Genomic DNA, 23172 nt, shown 5'->3' with positions numbered 1-23172 from the left:
CAGTTACCCAGAACTACTACTGACCCCAAGGTTGATATTGTCTGTTTTTTAGGAGATTTTTCTTATTGTTTTTCTTACCTCATATGCCAGGCAGATACAGATTGCAGAAGGTAATGTTTTAAAGACAGAAGGAAATGGCAAAGCCTGCTTTGATGTCTTCATTCGAGGTGGTGTGTGGGCTTTGGAATCAAGTGACCCGGCTTTGAATCCAGGCTCTGGGATTTTCTAGTTGTGTGACGTCCGTCATTGTTTTAACCTCTTTAAGCCTCAGTTTCATATCTGTAAAATGTCGATAATACCTGCTGCTTATGGTTGTTGGAAACTTCAATGGGATAAAGCATATATAGCAATGAACCACATGGCCAGTCGCAAGCACTCAATAAAAATTGGTTACTCGGGTCATTCCTCCTTGAGTAAAAGTGGTTCCAGAGGATGGTCAGAAGCTGAAACCCAACAGGCAGTGCCAGGGTATTAACTTTGGAGGGCCTTGTAATCATCCCCCTCTCTCTCACTGAATAAAAGAGTGGGTGAAACAACCAGCCCAGCTGTGCCCCTTCTCCATTCTCTCAATCTTTTCTAGTGCACATCACTTTCTAACCTTTAAAAAAAAATCACTTCCTTACTTGTCTGTCTGTGTCCCTATTGGAACATGAGCTCCGTTTAGCTCGGGACTCTGCCTGTCTTGTGCTCTCCTGGATCCTCAGTACTGAGAACCGTGACTGCATTGAGTAGTTATCCTGCCCTTTTCCACAGAATGAATGAATGAGTTCAGTGATGTGATTCTTGAAAGACACACACACAGACACCTGTCACCAGACCAACCCTGCCATTTAAGTATCATTACACTTAGAATCCAGGGCGTTTGAATTTCTGCCTTATTTTTAAGGCTCTTCACAGGGAGATTCCACATTCACTACTACAGGCTATTGCGGGGTTATAAGTCCTGTTTAGCCTGTGTCGTGCCCTTCTTATTTGATTCTCATGGAGGATGGAGACTGCTGTTGACCATTCTTGGCACAGGTGGTCATGGTAGGGTTGTCATAAGTCCATCCCCTTGGGGCTGTCATGAGACTAGATCATCTAAAGCAGTCATGTCGAACACCATGGTTACCTAGCTTTATCAGTCCTGCTCCCCAAATCTATCACTAGTAAAATGAGAGGAAAGTAGTAAGATGTAATAGAAGGAGAAGGCTTTGAGTCAGAAAGACCTAGGTTCTACTCCTGGCCAGTATGTCTTGGGCAAGTTGCTCAATCTCATAGGGTCTCAGCTCCTTATCTATAAAGCAGGTGAATGGTACCCACTTTGCATGGCTGAAGTGAGCTGTGTGTCTAGTGCACATAATGTATGTATTATACTGCTAGCCTCCTGGTAAATATTCTGTCTGTGGTAATGATGTCCTCATTGAAAAATGGTACCAGTAGTTGTATGTATGTGAGTGAAAACCACATGGCCAATTGGAGATACAGTGTTGGTGAACTATGATTGAAATGGTGGTCGTCTTGGGCCAGATTGGCTGAAAGACTTTGACTTAATTATGTCATCAACAGCTTGGGATGTTGGAAATGGCAGTAAAAGGATAGGTAATTTACCATGGTTTGATATGGCTTCTTAAGTAGACACAGTCTTCCAGATTAAAGCAAATGTCTCTAAATCATTGCTTAGAGATCTTAAGCTGTGAACTTTAAAAAACCAACTTTATCTATTTCCACAAAGTAAACTGATAATGAGAACATATTAGGATTCATGCTGCAAGTAAGATGGCATATACAGTGCTATCACACTAACAAGTATTAAAAGGCAAACTTTGGTTGGTGTTTTCTAGTTTATGTCAAGCTTCAGGTCTCTGCTATGCCCTTGATATACTACCTTGGAACTAGACAATTAAGACAATGTTGAGACATCATTTCCTGTTGTCTCTATTATGACTTCTGTAATATGACCAGCCCATCCTCACTCATACCTATTTGCTGGAAAATTGTGAGTACACATGTGTTCGTGTGTGTAGGGCTCTAATTGTGTGAATATCTACTTATTAGTGCCTGTGTACTTGTAATCATATCTATGTACATTTTTTGTACATATGGAAACACTTCAGTTAACCTATAATAAGATACATGGCAGCTTTGATCTGAGATAACTTTGAAGAAACTATAAACATTGAACAGGGAGCAGCCATAAAAGCAGCTGAAAAGAACCAAAGCAGGAAGATAGCACATGATAAAGCTGTTGACTGGCCACGGTCAGAACCCGCTGACACCAAAGCCGAGAAGCACAGAGGAAACAAATGGGAAAAAAGAAATGAGGAAAAGACAAGCAGGCGAAGAAAATACACAGTGAAACAAGAGATGAGAGTAACAAAGTACAGAGACAGTCAATAATAGTAGTCATGGAAATATGGCATGTGCTTGGGTAAGATGAGAACCAGCAGTGAGAAATAGAATTATGGATTTTTGAAGATTTCTTGAGGTTCATTAGTCTGAAATCCTTTATTAACACATCATGGCCATGCAGGAGTGGGCAGAGGAATGCCTAACCAGGGCAGCAATCTTGGACCAGTCAATGAGGGGCACTCGCAGCTTCTCACATCCTGGCTCTGTAGGCAGCCGTGTGTTAATATCCTTCCATTAAACCTGTACCAGCCAATACAGATTCAGCAGGCCATTCATCATCCTTTTCATAAGTAACAGCTGCAATATATATTTGGTTTATGTCTCAATAACTGTACCTGAATTTTATGTAGATGTACAAAAGACAGTAGCTGTGTACACCAGTTACCCAATCAAGTTCCAAGAGGTAGACGTCTAAGAGTCCTGTGGTAGTTTTCTATTAAAGCCCATTAGAGAAGCCTTGTACCTATTGCTTTCTTCTCATTTAAAAAATGTACTAAAGTCACTGATATAAGCCACTTTTGAATCACTCTTAAAGAGAATGATTTGGTACGAATTTCAGTGTAAGGGTAAACTATTGAGATACAGGCATGCACCTCTTTTTCCCTCTTAAAATGAGCCTGTGCCATTCTGACCACCACTTCTTCCAATCCTAGTCCAATGGTCAAAACACAGTGAGGTGTCATTCTTTATAACCAGCCATCAACGTTAGCTTTGAATGAACACGGTAGCTACTAATGTGGTTCTTCCTGAATCGTTTCTCCTGTGAGCCCTGATTGGCTGCTTTTCAGGATGAGGCGAGGTTCCCACGTGTTGTTCCCGTTCTCATATTCAGCTCACAATGTCCTTGCCCTTCCCTTAGCTTTCTGCTCTAAGATTTTGCTTTTTGTTCTCTTCAAATGAAAAATATAAAATGTACTGGCTGTTGGGGATATAGAAAGCTTTTATTCGTGTCCAAACAATGATGAACAGCGGCACTTTTCTCCTTCTCTCTGTGTCTCTAGGGAAGTTGTGGAGTAGACCCTTCTGTGCCTTAGCTCTGGTGGATCCTGCCTACCCCAGATACATGGGCACATCTGTGGTTCCTCAGGGGAGGTGCCTCTGGAAGCATAAACACTTCACATGCAAAGTGCTTCAGATAATGTGTTTTTTAGAACAGAACAAACTAAGCTGTTTGAAGAGCAGGTTAAGTGAATTTTATTGCAGTACTTCGGAGGCAATCCCGACCATAACACAGCACGAGAGCGTGGTAGGTGTAGTCAGCTGGTGTACACACAAGTCAGCAAGCTGACCGCGGAGTAGGAGTGAAGCCGTTCTTGGCTATATCAGTTATTCTCCTGAAAGACATGAGGTCCAGGAGTGAGAAATCTATGTTCACCTTTCCAGAGACCTGCGTATGATGGAAAGAGGGCCGTGCTCTGTCAGTTGATCACTCTTGCTTCTCTGCCTTGCCTTCTGTTCCATTCTCATCACTCCAATTCAGGCGCTCATTGCCTAATATGTGAATTTCCACTGTGAACTCTCATTACTTAATATCTTTTTTTTAAATTGAAGTATAGTTGGTTTACAATGTTGTGTTAGTTTCAGGTGCACAGCAAAGTGATTCAGTTATATATATATATATATATATTCCTTTTCAGTCTTTTCCATTACAGGTTATTATAAGATATTGACTCTTGTTCCCTGTGCTATACGGTAGGTTCTTGTTGTTCATTACTTAATCCCTGTGTGACCTGGCCTGCCATCGTGATCTGGCCTCATCTCCGCCGAGTTCGCTCCACTCCAGTGACACTGGCTCCTGGTCACTCTGCAAACATCCCACAGCCCTCATGCCTCTGGGCTGTGCACTTGCCGTTCCCTTTGCCTGAAGTGCTTTCCCCGCAGATAACTACATGGCCGACTCCCTCACTTCCTCCTGGTGTTCCTTCTTCTTCTTCTTTTTTTTTTTTAAAGTATTGCTTTGTAACTCAGTTTTTTTTGTTTTTTTAAAAATTTATTTATTTATATTTTTTCCTGGCCATGCCATGCAGCATGTGGGATCTTAGTTCCCCAACCAGGGAACGAACCCGCACCCCCTGCCCTGGAAGCGTGGAGTCTTAACCACTGGACCGCCGGGCAAGTCCCCCTCCTGGTGTTTCTTAACATGTATCTTCTCAGTGAGAGCTTTCCTGGTCAACCTGTCCCAGCTTCAGCTCTCCCCTGGTCCTGATACTCCCTAGCCCCCGTTCTCGCTTTAATTGTTCTCTTTAGCACTTATTTCTATCAGCCTATTATGTATCGCACTTACCTATCTTGTTTATTGTCTGTCTCTCCCAGGAGAATGTAAGCTCCATGAGATAAAAACAATTTTTTTTTCAATGTTTTATTCACTACTGTATCCCCAGTGCCTGGGACAGTGAACGGCACTTAGTAGGTGCTCAGTATTTACTGGTTGACTGAATTAATATCTCAATCATTCTCATTTCCTTTTGTCTTCCTCCTCCTGCTTTCAGATAGTGCTGCATCCTGCCACCAGATTAAGTTATTATTTTTGGCCACATGAATCTCAAAAATTATTAGTGCCCCATTGCCTATTAGGTTCAAATTTGTATTTCTCACTCTAGATTTAAGGGCTTTAGCAATCTTTTCCCAATCCACCTTTCTAGCCTAACCTGCATCGCCCAGCCAGGACTTCTGTTTGGGAAGGCTGGCCTGCGTGCTGGCCCCAATCCTTTGCAGCCCCACAACTTGCTACCCAAGTAGATATTCCAGAGTCTTACTAGCCTATAGACATAGGTGGGATCACATGAGCATCAGTAATGCAGACTTCCTGTTCTTAACTCCACCCATTTATGTAAGACCTCAGCCTTGTGCAAGATAGCCTTCCCATCCGATATCTCTAGAATTCCCCCAGAGACATCACATTTGTGGTCACAAAAATTGTTTAGCTGTACTCACCGTGAAGCCTCTACCCCGTTTTCCCTCTAGTATTTATGAAGGTCTTCTGTCCCTCAAACACCTATAGAATGCCTCTTTCTCTCTTCTTTTGGGATTGCCTATCCTGAAAATGCCTGTGTCCTAGGGGGGTTTTGTCTCAATTCCAAAGCCACCAGTTCTCCAGACTGGGGTTGGGCTGGGGGCTTACACTGAGGAGGAAGCCCTAGTCTGCAAGCCCTTTCACCTCTCCTCCCTCCCTCCTTCCCTCCCTCCCTCTCTCCCTCTCTCTCTCTCTCTCTCCTCCTCCCTCCCTCCCTCCCTCCTTTCCTCCCTCCCTCCCTCCCTGCCAGAATATCTCTTGAGCTCCTAATATGTGTCAGGCAGTGTTCCTGGTGTTGGATTAGGGCAGAATGGAAATACAGAGGAATCTCCATCTTCTTGTAACTCTATACTTTTTAACCCAGGGCCTCTCAGGAAAAGTTCTGCTTTACCGTTTCTCTTTGAGACCCTCGTGACCCACAGCCAGTGTTCCCACTCCTCACCCTCCTCCACCTGACCCCCCGACCAGGCACACCGAGAAGCCTCCACGCTCCACCATTGAACATGGTGCCCAATGACTCATGCAGACGGACACCTGTGAGGCCCTGGCTCAGCGCCCCATCGGACACGCAAAAGCCAGCTCGGTTCCTTGGAGGAGGCATCAGTGCCTACTGTGTAAAGAGACTTTGGATCCTCTCCCTGCTGAAGTGTCTTCAATTTTGAAATATTACATCTTTTTAAGGCCCAATTCAAGACTTTGCTCTTTTTGGTGTTACGTCCTTTCTTACTGAGTCAGTCTCTGGGGTTTTACCCTGCTCTAGATGACAGCTTTTATTGTCTGAGCTGTTCATTTAGCATTTAGCCATCCACGGTCTTCTCCTGTTAGTGACCTTTTCTTTCAAGTCCTCCGTGTCTCCTCAAGTGGCGCGCCAGCTTCTCCCAGGAAGGACACAAGCTTCTTTCTCTTTATTTCCTGCACAGCACTCAGAATGCTGACGTTGTTCCAGCTGCATGCAAAGTCCATACGTGGGGCATCTCAGACCATCCTGATTCCCGAGAACTGGCGTGTGCAGATTTAGGTGCATCGGTGTGTATTTGAGTGTTGCTGAGTATTTTCGTTACTTGTTTACGTGACCCCCTTCCCCACCCCTCAACCTCCTGTTGCTCCCTGCTCCTTTTTCTTTCGTATATTCTGAGATACTTCTGGTATCATTTAGCATCTCGGGCGGCGACGCTGTGGGGATATCTCAGAGGGATCCAGCCCTCACTGAGCCCTGGCTGGAGGACACATGGTACAAACACCTGGGGCCCTGACAAATGAAGGCCTTGACTCTGGGCAGCAGTACCCAGGCTGAGGGTTTCACCCAGAGTGAGGGGTCCCTGCAGGAGACCCTCGGAGGAGAGCTCTGAGGTTCCCCCCTGCACCCCGCCCCCGGGCACAGGTTCCTCCTGACGTGTGGCACCTCTGCTCCCTGGTCTGGGCTCTTGAAATCCTGCCGTCTCGGAGAGACTAACTTTCGCGGTAAGGAGCCATGGTAGGGGTGTGCTGGCACTTCAGCTAGCCACGCTCTTGGTTTGTCCAAAACGTCCTGTATTCTGTTTGAGGAAAAGAGGCGCCGGCGTGAGTGGTGATGGAGTCTCTGTTTTGGCCCTGAAACCACATTAATGGAACTTCCAGATAATGTCAGTCTTCTTTTTCCCCAATAGCAATTTACAGATTGCATCCTAGACGCCCCAGAGGAGTAGAACTTGCTTAGTATGCTTGTCATTTCTTCTAGTTAGGTTTTTAAATAAATCAAAGAACTCTTGTTTTCATTTACCTAGGATTATACAGCAGCAATGTTCTTGTTGGTGTTGCCCGTAGGGGCAATCCCCACTGAAAGGACGCTGAATTCCTGGCACTCTGAAGGCTTAGGAAGCTTCCTTCCCTGCACTTTACCGAGCAGTCCTTTCACCCCACCCTTGGAGAGGAAAAAAAGGATAGCCTTGCCTGGGCCCTGTTGCCCCGTCTCCCCCTTCCATCACGGTGCCCCTGTAGACTGAGCTTTGTGTCCAGAAGGGAGGATAACATTCTTCTTGCCCCACTTGCTGTTTCTCCTTTGCCTGACTCCCAGCGCTCAGTTTCTATTTCTCACCATGATTCTTCTGACGTGGGAAAGGTGAGGAGGCTGAGAATTACTGGGAAGAAGACAGCTGGGGGGGAGCCTGAGTTAGGAAGCTCATCCCACCAGCCTCATCCAGCCCTCTTTTCCTGACTTTTCACCACTCGGCGCTCCATCCTTTCCTTCCCCTAGTGCCTTCTGTGCCCCCTTCCCCACCCCCAGGATGGTTGGGTTCCTGCCTGGAGCCCTTCCCTGGCCATGCATCCTTTTGTCACTGTGGCCTTATGATAAGGGCGGGGCTGATGGAAGCAGTGCTTCCTTGCACTGGGTCTGTGAGCCCATGTCTGGGAACTCTGTCTGCAGTGAGATGCTGCCAGGCCCACACTTCTGCGTGACCAGCAGCAGGCTCTGGCCCTGAGGTCTCCTGAGACAGGAGGCTGAGAGAGGGTTGCCATGTCGGCTCTGGAGACTAAATATTTCCTCCTACTTCTCCACTTCTGATCTCTGGTGATTAAACCTGTGTGTGTGTGTGTGTGTGTGTGTGTGTGTGTGTGTGTTGGGGGGAGGGTGGTGTCCTTAAGAATACAGTGGGAGAGGTGGGGTCAGAGGCAGGATAACTTGACCATCTTCAGGGAAAAATGAGATTTGGTGTGTGCTTATTGGGAAGGGGCTCAGCCAGCCTTGTTGTACATGCTTCTTGGGGTCAAACTTCAGACTATTAGGGGTGGCATTCAATTTAAGTTTCCTTGGGCAGCAAGGAGGCCATGACCTGTCAGAAATCATAAACCTGTGAAACTAGGTTTCCCTTTCTTTCTCCTACCCTTTCCTTCCCTCCCTCTCTTCTTTCTCTCTCTTTCTATCAAACGTTGTTAACTACTACCAGATATTCATTGCTACTTAGCAGAAATCACATCTCTTGTTCAAAGGAAGAACATATAGCTTGCTTGGTGGTACATATGGATCAGGGACTTATGACCAAAGGAAGTGGGTAGGTGGGATAGGATTAGATATTAAACTGTTTCTCAGGGACAATTATATACTTTCTGCCACTGCTTGCCTCTGGTCCTTTTGTCCCCGCTCCAGCTTCCATCCCCAGAGCCAGTGGTCTAAGGCTGTGACAGTTTTACTTCCATACTTGATATGAGCTGAAGTTTGGTGAGGAACTGTCACTGGTTGGAATGCCAACAGTGCCCACAGCACGGGAAACATATAGGGCCAAGTCAGAACTTTGAGTGTGTTCTCTTACAGTTACTGTTAGGTCTGCTGGTTAGGTTACGCCCACCATCCTAAAGCATAGCATATCATTCATTGTGTCATTATTGTATAAGTAAATTATGATTGGAGTATAATGGGATATAATCTATGTTATAGCCTATGTTGTCTTAGTTTTCACAGATGTGCCCCCTCCACTAGTTTTTACAGATGTGACACACACACACACACACACACACACACACAATTACAAATTAATGGATTTCCTTTGACAAAATCAGGAAACCCTTAGTAAGGACACTGAGGTTACTTGATATTTGAAGCAGTAAGCCTAATTGGCCTTTAAATTCATGGATGAGAGTGAATTATTAAACTTTTATAATGTTAATTTTTAAGCATGTTTGGGTCCCAGGCCATATTTATTTTTAAAATTGTATCTTTGTGCTAGGTTCTATAACAGCTATGTCCCGATATGAAGAATAACAACTAACCTGCTGACCTAATTTTAATGACTTTTCTTGCTTTATCATTTTTCATAGCGAAGGAAGTATTAAGAGTTTTTAAAGAAAAAGTGAGTAGTTACAGTATTGAGAATGTCTAGATTCCTGTGTTTTATCTTTATATTTAGTTTAAATCTTGCAAATAAAAATTGGAACATAACCAAGCATGAACTGAGCAGTTTCTGCCCAGAAGCTTATTATCCAGCTGCTTCAAATAACTTTAACTAATTAAAGCATAGTCATAAAACCAAGAAGTCAGCAGTTGAGACTTCTGGTGCATTGGAGCAGTTTTCATCAGTTGAGAAACTAAAATCCATGTATTTTTCTACTATGGAAAAAGACCTGAGGCCTTCATTCAGAATTTATTCACTTAATTTTGCATGTGATTATAGACCTTAATTATCTGATTTATCAGATTATAAGCTGTTTAGAAGCTGTCATTTAAGAAATTGAGGGCAACTGAAGTCAGGCACATTAACATTGAAAGGCTATCTAGCCTGATAGAAAGACAGGAGGCAGAAAAATGACTGTTCTTTGTAGTAAAATACATCACGTTGTAGTGATTATAAAGAAAAATTCAGATTATGGTTTTATATATTCTGCCTCAGAAGGCATAGAAGCATGCCTTATGAGGGCCTTTGAAAATTTAACATTGTTTAAATAAAATTAGTTTTATAACGTAAAGCACTTTTCTTCATATATTATCATCTGTAGAACATTGCACTTGAATTATTACACATGAATGATATCGGTGTAGATACATGTTACCCTAGGAAGCTGAGAGAGGGCAGTCTTAAGCCACAGGTTCTCAAACTCTTCCAGGCAAGATCCCTATTCAAAGGAGATTCTGACTCGGAATCCAGATGGAAAACAAGGCAAGGAAGGGGTATTCTGGCTTCAGCGAGTGCACATTTGTCCCTTCCCACCATCCCCAGTGACTCCGTAGGAGCCTCATGGAGCCCTTGGAGCTCTGCAGACCCCAATGCAGAGCACACGGTCAGGCACAAGGCTAGAGCAGGGCAGGAGTTACTGGTAAGGAAGGAGGTTTGGGCTTCCCTGGTGGCGCAGTGGTTGAGAATCTGCCTGCCAATGCAGGGGACACGGGTTCGAGCCCTGGTCTGGGAAGATCCCACATGCCGCGGAGCTACTAGGCCCGTGAGCCACAACTACTGAGCCTGCGCGTCTGGAGCCTGTGCCCCGCAACGGGAGAGGCCACGACAGTGAAAGGCCCGCGCACCGCGATGAAGAGTGGCCCCCGCTTGCCGCAACTAGAGAAAGCCCTCGCACAGAAACGAAGACCCAACACAGCCAAAAATAAATTAATTAATTAATTAAATTAAAAAAAAAAAAGTAAAAAGAATCATTCTCACAGAAAACAAAAAAAAAAATTTTTTTTTAAATAAAATAAAAATAAAAATAAAAAATAAAAAAAGGAAGGAGGTTTGTCAGGCGGCCTTAAATAAGCCCATCAGTGGTTGCTACCGTGAGAGTGTTGCTTTGCTTGCCTGCAGTGAAATCTGCTAGGGGTTTAGTGGATAATGAGTAGAATGAAATCAACTCCTGAGCACCAACCACGATAACTCTTGAGTAACAGGACTCACTCAGGAGCCCCACGCATTTGCTGCGGGTGGTGCTAATGCCGTGATCCCCACCAGGAGATCCAGAACAAACAGGAGAGCTACAATAGTTTGCTTCTCATGGGCACTTAGCTCACGAGAATTTGCAAACCTAGAATTTTATTGTTGCCTTGAGCGATGCTGCCATTGCTGGTGCTGCTACTGGTACTTGTCACTCTTCTTGTTCTCCCTCCCCATCTCCCACCCCTTCCCCTTCCTCCCCACCTGCCCCCGCTTTCTTTTCAGTAGTAGAGCCAAGACACTTTTCAATAGTGTGGCTAGGTGCTTGGGTTTCCCTTATCCTCCTTTTTGGCAAAATCAGTTGATTGCCAAGCTTACATAAGGTTACTGACCATGTTCTTTCCTCAGGCAGAGGAAAGCCAAGAGTGATGAAAGCGTTTGCAAGCAGGGTACCTAAACCTTAGTCAGTGGGTATCAAGATGACGCGTGTCGTTGCTGCGGTACTGACTGCAGTGTTCTGGATGCTTGGTCGGTGGCTGGTGGCACCGTGGAGACTCCGTGTTGAAGGGGTAGAACCACCAAGGAGGCGGGAGGCTACGGTTTCTTTCCTGATTCTGCGCCTTCCAAGGTGCTGGTTTGCAGTCCTTCCAGGCTCCTTGGTAGCAGCCACACCTCAATTTTTGGCTTAAAAATCCTGTCTCAGTAGGGGAAGCCGGTCCTCAGTAGGGGAAGCCGGTCCTCAGTAGGGGAAGCTGAGTCTTGTATCTTTCTTAAGGACAGGGACTTTGGGCCTTTCACACTCGGATGCTTTGATGGGCTGGGTCACAGATTGGCTTTGTTATAATAAGTTTCTTTCAGTGCTCAGACCCCCAAATTATTCCTGCAGATCCGTGTTTTAGCCTGTTCTCCATAGAGAGACCTGAGCATTTCTAGCTCAGATTTTACATGGCACCGTCAGCATTGAATCGAGATTTCCACCCCTTTCTCTCTCTCCCTGCTGCTTGTTTTTTATTGTTAGAAAAAAGATAAACCTCAGAGAATATTTTTATTGTGAATTTTAACTGGTACTGACTGTCAGGGTGGCCAAACTGTGTATGCTTTTAAGCATGAGCCTGGTATCAGACTAATTGGCCCTGCTGTGCTCTAATTATATGACCTTGGGCACATCCCTTGCTGGGCCTCAGTTTTCTCATCTGGAAAATGGCAGTAAGAATAGTATCTATTTCTTAGGGTGGTGAGGATTAAATGAGTTACTATCTGTGAGGTGCTTACAAGAATACCTGGCACATAGAAAGTGCTAAATTCATCTTAGCTGCTTTTGCTGTTACTGGACTGCTGCTGCTATGATGATGGTGATGATGGTGATAAGGCTGGTGACTTGTAAAAGTTAAATTTGTCTTCTTACTTTCCAGAAGATTTGGGCAGAAACCAAATAGCTTTGTATAGATTTGTGCCGGGAATAAAAGTCCAAGGGGATGGCCCCTTGAAATGTAGACTGTTTGGCTGTAGGGAAACAATGCTTGTTTTGAACCTAGACCTGTGTTGGAATGTTGGCCCTACCCCTTAACTATTAGAGTAAACGTGAAAAAAAATAGGATAATAATGCCTACAATGTTAGGTTATGAAACTAAGAAAAAAACAGAATAAAGAGCTTGGTTCACAGTATATACTCAGCATACAGCAGCTAGTATAGTTCTATTTTAAAGAGAAAATCTTAGGCCACCCTCAGTCATGGATATGAAGTTACTTGGTAGGTCAGAGTACTATTGCTGAAGTTTGTCTGATTATTGAATGTTTATGATGAGTTTTAAATTGGTTTACGTTTGCTTCATTTATGTATACTCTCTTTACTACCAGGGAGCTCTTCAGAACAGACCGTTAACATTTCTTCTTATCTTTTGAATTGTCTGTTGTAGAAATCAGCTCTCAGGAGGAAGTGTGCGGTCTGTAAGATCGTCGTCCACACCGCCTGCATCGAACAGCTAGAAAAGGTGAGACAGCGCCACCTGCTGCAATTTTTGCTACCCTGCAAGTGTTTGGACTTCAAAGACCAGGTGTCCGTTTCCATTTTCAACTTTTGGAAAACAATGCTCTTTTAAAGACCTGGAAGTCCAACATTATTACCAGATTAATAATGAAAGGATGGAAGGACAATGCTTAAGTTTCATTCACTTTATTGTTTGCTGAGGTATAATTTGATATCATTTTATGTTGATTCTTAGGAAAAGGAATAATAAGGTTAGAGAGAAAAGCCTCACGTGTACTAATTTTCTTCACAATAACAAACGTTGTTATTCACCCATGGGATTTTCCACAAGATGTTTCGTATTAAAGAAAAAAAATTCCATAGCTCTTTAAAATCACTGTTTAGACACGTCTGACCTTTGTAAGTTTACTTCTTTCTAAATTGGCTACAAGGGAGAGAGCCGGGCCAGAAGCTCAGTTCCTTGCTTTGAGCAGCGTTCCTGCTTACACAGCATTAATGTGTGGGAGGGGCTGGAAGCGACATTCTGGTGGTGTCTTTCCTCCAGAGGAAGTGGATTCTGCAGAGTCCATTTATCTGTCATCGGGGCCAAGGGAAAGGCTCCAGCAGCGAGTTCTCTGCTGTCCTCTTTCTTCCATGCCTCCTGCTCCTTTTCCACGTGGGATTCTCTGTGCATTATCTCTCTTGAGCTGCCATGTGTAAATGTATTGAAATATTTTAGTCCCCTGTGATATTCATTTAGTTTTACTGACACATTATCAATTGTTGCCAACTGATATTTTGTGGGAATGACTAGTAATATTTTACAATAATTTTATTTTTTGCTGTCCCAACTCCATTTACTCATTTCCTACTTCATTTCTACACTTCTTTCACCTTATCAAGTAGCTAAAGAAGATGTAAATGTACAGGGAGACCTCCCCATCTAAAAGTAAGGGAGTGCTGAATGCTTGAAGAATAATTTTGTGTATTTTTGTGAATCATCTTCATCATATTAAAAATTTCTCAAGTTTGTATTTTCCTACTTTTAAAATCTAAAACACAGCTGGATGATTTCAGCTGCCATATATTTTTCTTCTGCCTCCTTATTATCTCAGTTTCTCAAATTTATGGCGTAAGAGCATTACTGTCTAAAGATACTTTGATTTCATCAGTGAGACTGAAGAGTCATGAATTAGAGATAACAGGATCACTTGGGATTATCTAAGGTGATGATTTCAAAAGACTAAGAATAGTGTGAGACTATGTTCCTTATTCTTTGAGGTTTGTTTTTTTTTTTTCTGTAGTCTCAATACGTGTCACTGTTGGTTTTTTCAGGTAACTCATTCTAGTCGAGTGCTTATCTCTAATATAATACACTTTTCTTTTTAAATGACAGATTAATTTCAGATGTAAACCAACATTTCGAGAAGGGGGCTCAAGATCACCGAGAGAAGTAAGTATATCAGAGCTCTAGTTCAAATACCACCTTTTATTTCCCATTGATTCATTGGATTCGTAGATATTCACTAGGGATTAAAAAAAGATAAAGTCCATCTCCCTCTATTCGACATCAGTTTCTTTTCGATATATCAACACACACAATCAATAAAATCCCCAAGTCTCTTCAGTGTGTGTCTACTGCCCTTTCTTCTTCTCACAGAATGTATTGGGGAGCTAAGGTCTTATTGAATGGAACTAGAAAGTAGGGGGAGGGGGAGGTGGTAGAATTGAAAAGGTAAGAAAGAAATAGCATTTTATTGACTTTTGGTCCATTTTAATTCCTGGAAGAGGTGGCAACTAAACTGAGACCCAAAGGGATGATCTAAGTGAAGGGCGGGGGGTTAGCTAGGAGGTGAGTGACAGCCTTTGAGACAGAACACAGGCACACAAGCACAAAAGTGAGAGGATATATGAGGAAGGCGTGAGACCTGAGAGATAGAGAGGATATATGAGGAAGGCGTGAGACCTGAGAGATAAGCAGGCACTAGACCATGAAGGCCCTTGTTAACAAGGCTGCAAGTTGAATGTCTTATCATCATAGTAATTAGAGCGGGCATTAAACTGTTATAAGCAGAATATATTATTCTGGCTACAGTGTGGAGGGAATGCCATATAGTTCAAGCAATATTGGAAGCGTGGAGAAAAAAATAGAGGAACTGTTCTCCTAATCTAGGCAAGAGATAATGGTGATCTGAACTAAGAGTAATACTGAGATGGAGAAAACTGGAGAATATGAATTTGAAGGAAACAGAATTGACAGGATATAGTAATTGATTGGATTTTGGACACAAAGACAGGGGAGCTCGGAATAAACAAGGGTTCTTCTCTGAAAAAGCAATTAGATGTTGGCAAATGAGTTGCTCTGAGGATGGGGTAGGGAAGTAATGAGTTCAAGTTGTAGAACTCTTAAGTTGGAGGTGTCCTGAGGCCCCAACTGGGGATGCCCAACAGAAAGATGAGTGGGTAGATGAGTTTGGAGCTTATGAGGAAGATTGGGCGCTAGAGGTTAGACATTGGTGAATTGTCAGCCTATCGAGATAGTAATTAAAGCTACGAGAATAGATGAATGAATGGAATAGGAATAGAAGACGTCTGAGTACAGAGGTGTTAATGACAGTTAATGAAAAAAGGCACTGTGAAGAAGAATGATCTCACTGTTACTGACTAATACAAGGAGATTGGGAGAAAACATGGAGAGAGAAGAGGCTGGCAGTGGAGGTTTGGAGAGAGGTGAAAATATCAAGAGTTGTCCCTGTCAACTGTCCTCTCCCACTGTGCTTGTCTATTGTGTCAGCAAGAGGAAAGCTATGGGTCATATGTAGGGTGAGGAAATCTAAGAAAAATGATAAGGTTGTTTTACCCTCCGTGTCACCCAAGTGCGCTATAGCAATGGCCAGGAGATAACTCAGTGATAGCTCAGATGAAGGAGAAATTTTATTTAGGACAGTAGAAGCAACCATTTTGAGTTTTTAAGATGGACTATATGAATTTCTAACCAGGGAATCCATATGTCTACCTTTGGTTCCCTGTCCTTGAATCTCTCTTTTTCTCTCTGGATAGATAATTGTAATTGTATGTGCAGTTTTCTAATGCAAGGATTTTTTGGGTGTGTTTCCAGCAGCTGTTATTATTTCTCTTCCATGAAGCCAGGCCCTTTATAAGTGTTTTCAGCGCCTTCCCTTGTCTTCATATCAAGGACTTGCTATTTCTTCCATTCCTACATTTTCAACTCCCCACCTTCCTACTAGATTATTTCCATCAGCATAAACATGCTCTGACAGCTCCCATCTTAAAAAACAAACAAACAAACAAAAATAGTCCTTAACCACAAACTGTGTCTTAACCGCGGCTCTGATTCTCAGCATCGTGTTCAGTGCTAAACTTCCAGAAAGTGTTAACTACGTAAATTGTTTCCAGCGTGTCCCCTCCTAGGCATTTTAACCTGTTCTGATCTGATTTTTACTCTTACCTGTTCATGAAATTGCTTTTTTAATGTTGCCAATATCTCCTTAATGCCAAATCCATTAGAAATGTTTCTGTTCTTATTCAGTCTTGCAAATGTGTTCAAACTACTTAGTATTTCATCCTTCTTGAAATGCCCTCCTGTCATGACATCTTTCCTAATGTTCCTCTTATTTCACTGGGTAGTCCTTTGATTGCTCACTCCCTGGTATTCGTTGGGCTTAGTACTGGACCATGTTCTGCCTACTGTTGTTGGGAGAGCTCATGCAATCCCTTGGCTTTACATATCATGTCTGGGCTGACAACAGCTAGCTTTCCATTTCCAGCCCACACTTGGAGTTCCATTTCATATGCCCACTGAATGTATCACAGTCATCTCAAATAGAATACATTACAAACTAAACTCTTTATTTCCATCACCATAAAAACAATTGTTTTCAATTCTTTTGTACCTCAGAAAATGAGGTGACTATTGGCCCAGCTCCTCGATCGAGAAAATGGGTGAGGGGGGGGGTCATAATGATTACTTTTCTCAGGTACTCCTCACAGCTAATTCATTTGCCAGCCCTATCAATTTTATTCATAAAATATATTTCAAACCATCCATTTATCTCCATTTCTGTTGTCAGCACCTTAGACTAAGACACCATGATCTCTCACTTTTGACCACTACAATAGGTTCTCCAGGATTCTTTAGTTTCCCCCTTCAATCCACTGTAATTTAAGAGACTCATCTTTAAAAATGAATGTTGGATTATATCATTTTCCAGCTTAAAACTCTTCAGTGGTTTCCATATCATTTAGAGAAAACCATACCCTTGGCTTTGCATGAAAAGTCAAAAGTGCTGCAAAGGCTGGACCCAGCCTACCTCTTCCAACCCATCGAGATACCACGTGGATTTTCTTTCAGTTCTTGAGGCATGCATCAAGATATTCCTCACCTTCTGATATTTGTGTGTTTCATTGCTGTACTGGAAATCTCTTTGCATGGCTAGCTGTTTCTTACAGTTAGACCTCAGTTCAAATATCAGCCCCTCAGAGGTCTTCCTTGATGACTACCTCTAAGTAGGTTAGTAGGTTGCACATTGTTCTTTATCAAAGCACCTTGTTCTACCCTTCAGAGCACTTTGTATGTCATAATTATTTATTACTCATTTGCTTGTTTGTTGCTATCCTCCTATAGTGTAAGCTTTGGGAGATTACTCGTGGAATTTGTCCCAACCTCATTGTACCAGTCAGGATGCAGAAGATGTGATCAATGAATATCTATTTATAAAGGGGCTAACTTCTCCCCAAGTGTCTAAGAACTCTTGCTCTAAGAGGACAGTTTGGAGATGATACTTATGACAGATTATGACCCATGGAGATTCTTAATTAAGAGGCCTTAGGTAGTTTACTTAATGGAAATGAAAGAAGCAATCACTTTAGAATTAGTTTGACCTGGGTTCAAAGGACACCTCTGCTTCTTTTCCCCTCGATGGTGTCTCTAGGGCTGGGCTCTGGAACAGGGCTGTTAATCACTGTGCCCTAGGCTTTCTGGGGTGCCTGATACATGGAAATGTTTTAATGAATATTGTTTGGACTCCTCTAAGTTGAATCCTGGCCGGACCTCAGTTTTCTTAGAGATAAGCTGCATGGATTGGGCTATAATTTCTAAGATCCTTTCAGAAGCTCTGTGAATAATACTGTGAATTAAACTGGCTGTTTTTGAAAATAATTGAACAACTGTGTTATGCATTTCTGCTAACAATAGTGACTATAAACACTGAAATAATGGATCACCGAGATTTTAACACCCATAAGTAATAGCCCTTTCCTTACCCAGTATTTGAAGATGCTATATGAATAATTCAGATTATTGATGAACAATAAAAAGATGTTATGGTGTCAGCAGCCTTGCTTTGCTAGCTGAACAGCAGTGAATCAACACTCATATTTGCAATGTGAAGCTCCTGAGTCTAATTTCATTTCAATAATTTGGGAGATATAAATAGTAGTCAAAAGGAAATAGTGTGAAAAATTTAAGTGCTTGGGAAAGAAGGATGATAAAACAGCAGTGATTCTATAGAAATGGTTTTTTCCCCCTAATTGATAAAGACAATGGATGATCCTCCAAAATGATAACTACACAATATAATTGTCAAAGAAATTAGGTTGAGAATTTCATTCAATTCAGCACACATTTATTGGCTTTTACTTTGTTCCAGCTATGTTTAAGCAGCAATAGAAGAAATTTATATCAGGCCTAAGAAGACCTCTGAATAGATGGATACTTGACATCTCAAATCAGGGCCATAGATTAGAGACAATTACTCAGTTTCTATAGTAGTGCTTTTGTTTGAGTTATTTTATCTGGGCCTTAATTTCCTACCTATTTCCTAGGAAGGATGATATTAAAAATATTTATTTAACAACTTGCAGAGTCATAAATATTTAAATAAACAATTTAAAAATGTTCTCTTTTATTCCTTAAATTAAACTACATGGTATTATAAAAATGTTCTCTTTTATTCCTTAAATAAACTAAACTACATGGTATTATAAAAATGTTCTCTTTTATTCCTTAAATAAACTAAACTACATGGTATGATAAAAATGTTCTCTTTTATTCCTTAAATAAACTAAACTACATGGTATTATAAACCTGCTTACCAAACGGTGTATGTTGCAGCAGAAATGATTCATCGTCAGTCTTATAATTTCTAAATAATTGTTGATTTGTGGGAACTGCTGGTTTAATCTTTTGATTAGAGCTGTCAAATAATTAGCTAAATAATTCCATGAGTCAGCCATGATTTCTCATAGGTAATTGCATCAAATTCTTCCAATGTTTCCCTCCCTAAATTCTTAAATTGAGAGTCATTAGGTGTATAATCTCAATAAGCAGAGAATTTCTCTTAACATCAATGATACTGTTCATTCTCCCTCAGCTTCTGCTAAACTAACAGCAATTATAGTAAATTTTTCTATCTCTCATAATACTGCCTGACATTTTGATGTATTCAATATTTCCACTACTGACTGTCATTGAAATCATTTATTGAAGGATCTTGAACCTGATCTTTCAGAGCAGAGGAGAGGCGCTGCAACACAGTGCTGCCAGCCTGCCTGGGTCTGAATCCTTGCTCTGCCCCTGACATTTGAAGTCGCCACTCTATACCTTAGTTTTGTCATCTGTAGAATGAGGGCGATAATGATAATTCAAGTCAAACCCTCTGATAACATGCCCTACAATGATGTGAACTGGGGTAGAGTACAACTAGCAGTTGGCCCCAGGCCTCCCCAGCCCTTATTCTTAAACAGGCAGTGGGCTAAAGTGCTTCTCACTTGAGTGGGTGGAAAGCTGGAGTGGTCCACTTCATCTGTGAAGTACAGAGATGGAGGGTCCAATATCATCATCCCCAGTAGAGTTTTTTCACTGACCTGAAGGTATGGATGCCGATAACTGAGCAGGTTTCTGGACTTGCAGCCATAGGCCCCCAAAATTATTTATATTGATATTTAAGCTTGGACAGACAACTGCCATCAGTGGGGCACAGCCCGGTCTTCTGAGTCTGTGGGAGAACCCAATGGCATCGCCCAAGTAACATGATTTATTTTCAGAAGAGAGCTCCAGAATCTTGGAGACCTGTTATGCCCAAAATTAACATTCTAGTTGCTTAATAATGAGGAGGTAGGAGTGGGCTCCAGTGTTGGGGGGCGGCGGGGGGGGGGGGGGTATGGCATCCAGGGAGGAGCCGGGGGATGGTAGGGGCACTAAACTGCAATTTATCAACCAATATAGAAATATTTCAATATTTTACCAACTCGGAGTTTTACTAGTTCTTATCAACTAAACAGCACCTATACTCATGAAAATTCTCATGAAAATTAAAATTATTATTACATGTAAGGCATTTAAAAAAGTGCCTGACAGTGTTAGTAGTCAAGAAATGTTAACTATTATTATTAGCTTCTTTCTGAGAACAATGTAAGAATTGTGTCCTTGTTTCATTAAACTGCCACAGTGCGAAAAGCCAGATAAAAACTAGACTAATTAGTGGGACCATTATGTTTTTTTATATCTTGTTATAGTTAAAAGACCATTATTCCTCCAGGATCTTTGTTTAGTTTTAATTTAACTTGGTTTGACGTTAGGAAGAGAAATAGAGGTGGCACTTTGGAATTGATAATGCTAATGCTTGTTAGAGGTATCTTTGTCACTCTGAATTTCATGCCTTGATATAACATTTTTTTTTCTCGACACTGATCTGTTTCCTGTGTCCCTCTGTACTTAGAACAATGCCTGGATAGTAGGCATTTGGTAAGTATTTGTTGAAAGACTGAATATATGGTAAAGGGCCTATTTTAAAGGGAAAGTATGGATTGTGGCCTGACACTACGCATGTTAATTTCAGGTAAAGTATGTTTTCTCAGAAAAGGGCAGGAGAAAAACATTAGCAAATATTTTAGGTGTATTGGCCTAAGAGAGATGAGTTGTATGGAAGTTATTAGGGTTTACCTGTACCATTAGGCCTGAAGACCACCTTCTCTCTTGTAAAGTATCCCAACACCTGGGGTGACGGGTGCTTCTATTTGGGAGGAAAAGGACCTTCCATGTTTCCTACAGCTCAAGCCAAGAATAGACCTTGGAAGCTGATCTCATTCAGGTTATCCAAGGACAGTTTAAATACAACCTCATTGCAGAATTTCGCGATATGCCCACATCTCTTGTCTTTGTCATCAATTTCCTTCAGCTTTTCTCTTCCTTCACTTTTGCTAGTGAAAAACTGTCACCATGTAAGTCCCAAATCAGGAGATCTATTTCTTTCTGAGAATTTAATTTCTTTAAGTTCTTTCTGACTCAAATGTTTAGTACAGTGCCTGCCTGGCATTTATAAAGCATTAAATACATATTTGTTTAAAAAAATTGGATGTCTTTGTCCTTCTCTCCTTCACCTTCTCATTTCTTTAAGGATATTTCTTTTACCTGCCTCAGTTACCCACTCTCCCCCCCGCCCCAGCCCAAGGTCACAAATCTGCACAATGTTTTACTAGACGGAAAGCAGAGTAACGGGAATTCATTATGGCCATTTGTTACCAGGAAGCCGCAGAGGGAGGGCATGATTAATGCTTTCTACAGATACGAAAGGTCACTGAGGATGGAGACTTGGCTTCATTTTCCCCAGTGGGTTCATGTTTATTGTTAAACAAATCACACATACACATATTTGTTTTTGTGCTTAGATGGGCTTAGATGATTGTTGGCGGAAATCTTTATTCTTAAAACAGTAAAAAAAAAACCTAACATTGGAGTTTGCGAATTGAAACATGTTTATTTACTTTTGTTTTCCCACAGAATTTTGTGCGTCATCACTGGGTACACAGGCGTCGGCAGGAGGGAAAATGTAAGCAGTGTGGTAAGGTAAGGGGCCTGCACCCCACGGTCATCGCAGGAGGCTTCTCAGGCCTTGGCAAGCACCCAAGGTAGATGAGTCCAGTCACCCGGATCCAGGGCTCAGGACGTCCCTTCCTTTCCCAAAGGCCTCCCTTCTCTAGGTCCCCTTCCCTTAAGAGGTGTTTTATTTGTTCTAGAACTCACTCAAGAAGCAGTGGTCTCCATACAAGGAATTCGCACGTTTTAAGAGAGATGGATGGACTTTTACAGTGAATTTCATTGTGGATAGTTTAAAAAAAAGGATACTTCCTATTTTGTTAAAACTCCCTCCTGAGGATGGCTGGCCCATCGTACTTCTTTGAACACCAACAGAAAGTCAGTAGGTTGATGAGCGATACTACTCGTGTTGATATGTTATGGTTGAGCAGAACTGGGTAGAAGGACAACATGGAAGCAGGAAATGTGTTGCTCTCTTGGGATATTATCCAGTTCCTGGAAAGAGATGCCCTTCTCATAGGTGGTGATTTATGTCTACTCTCTAAGTATGACTGGCTACAGGCCCCTCAGGGTGCAGGGCCACTTGGAAGAGTGAGGTGGGGATCTGACAGCTGCATGCTCTGTAGATTCCATGTTATTGACCCTAACAGATTTGGATTATGGCTTTTTCAATGTACAAAGATCTACTTTAGGAATGAAAGGATCCTCAGAGAAAGTTAAACTGGTGGTGAATCCTACTACAAAGATTTTTTTAAAAAAATTACATAGGTGTAGGCTGGTCTCAATAAAGGAAAGTTTTGATTTGGTAGAGAGCAAGATAATTTGGGAGAGTATATTCCTCATCAATTCATTTCTAATTTGTTTATTTATTCATGTGACTCTTTGGGTCAAGCACTGGGGTGAGCTCACCAGTGTGGCATTTTTGACAATAGAGGGAGGCAAGGAAGTTTTGGCTGCCTGACTAGTGTTGAGGGCGAGCGAGACGTGGAAAAAGTTTGATTAATGTTGCTGTTTTCCCAGTGCCTGAAAGGGAAATATGCTGTAGCCATTGGTTACCAAGCTCTTCTTTGGAAGGTGGCACACTTTAGTCTCAAGGGTATGGGCCTCCATTATAACTGGTATTATCTCCTCCAGTTCAACACAGTGACTCTCAGCTGGTTCCTTTCTAGCCTGGAAAGAGGACAGGCAAAATAGGTTAAAAGGGGGAGGAGGTAAAAAGAAGAGGAGGAGGGAGGGAGAGAGGAGGAGTTGAAAGTTGCTTACCAGCCATTTTACACGGCTGGGAAAAAGGAGGTCAGCCCTCTACCCTCACATGACCTTCCTTCACTGGCTCCGTCTACTCCTTCCCTGTCTGCTGTTGCCCTAGGGCTTATGGATTTTCTCTTACTTCGTGGATTGTAGACTGTCTACAACTTTCCCATAAGAATGTGTGCATGTGTATGCGTAAGAGAGAAGAGACAGGTAGGCATGGCTAATTTTGAGGTCAGAGATGTGGACAGTAGGAAGGATCTGGATGAACAGGTTCTTCGCTTTGGAGAAAATACCTTCACTGGACAGCCTAGTCGCTGGCACCGCCTCAGCAACTTTCAAGCCATAATAGATTTGGAGGAATTTTATTAAAAGAAAATCAATAAGC

The 23172-nt window shown here is 42.2% G+C and overlaps 1 protein-coding gene across 2 annotated transcripts in view; it reads left to right on the top strand.

Annotated features, from left to right (window-relative positions):
- DGKI (diacylglycerol kinase iota) overlaps positions 1-23172 on the top strand; it is a 447792-nt gene that overhangs the window by 185325 nt on the left and 239295 nt on the right. For both annotated transcript variants that reach the window (XM_068550116.1, XM_068550115.1), the window contains exons 4-6: positions 12651-12725; positions 14097-14153; positions 21501-21566. In XM_068550116.1, coding sequence (XP_068406217.1) covers positions 12651-12725; positions 14097-14153; positions 21501-21566 — 198 coding nt within the window. The remainder of the gene's footprint in view (positions 1-12650; positions 12726-14096; positions 14154-21500; positions 21567-23172) is intronic.

The sequence above is a fragment of the Eschrichtius robustus genome, chromosome 8, assembly GCF_028021215.1.
Source record: "Eschrichtius robustus isolate mEscRob2 chromosome 8, mEscRob2.pri, whole genome shotgun sequence".
In the NCBI taxonomy this organism is placed as follows: Eukaryota; Metazoa; Chordata; class Mammalia; order Artiodactyla; family Eschrichtiidae; genus Eschrichtius; species Eschrichtius robustus.
The sequence above is the reverse complement of the archived record's forward strand: the minus strand, read 5'-3'. Positions and strand labels throughout refer to the sequence as shown.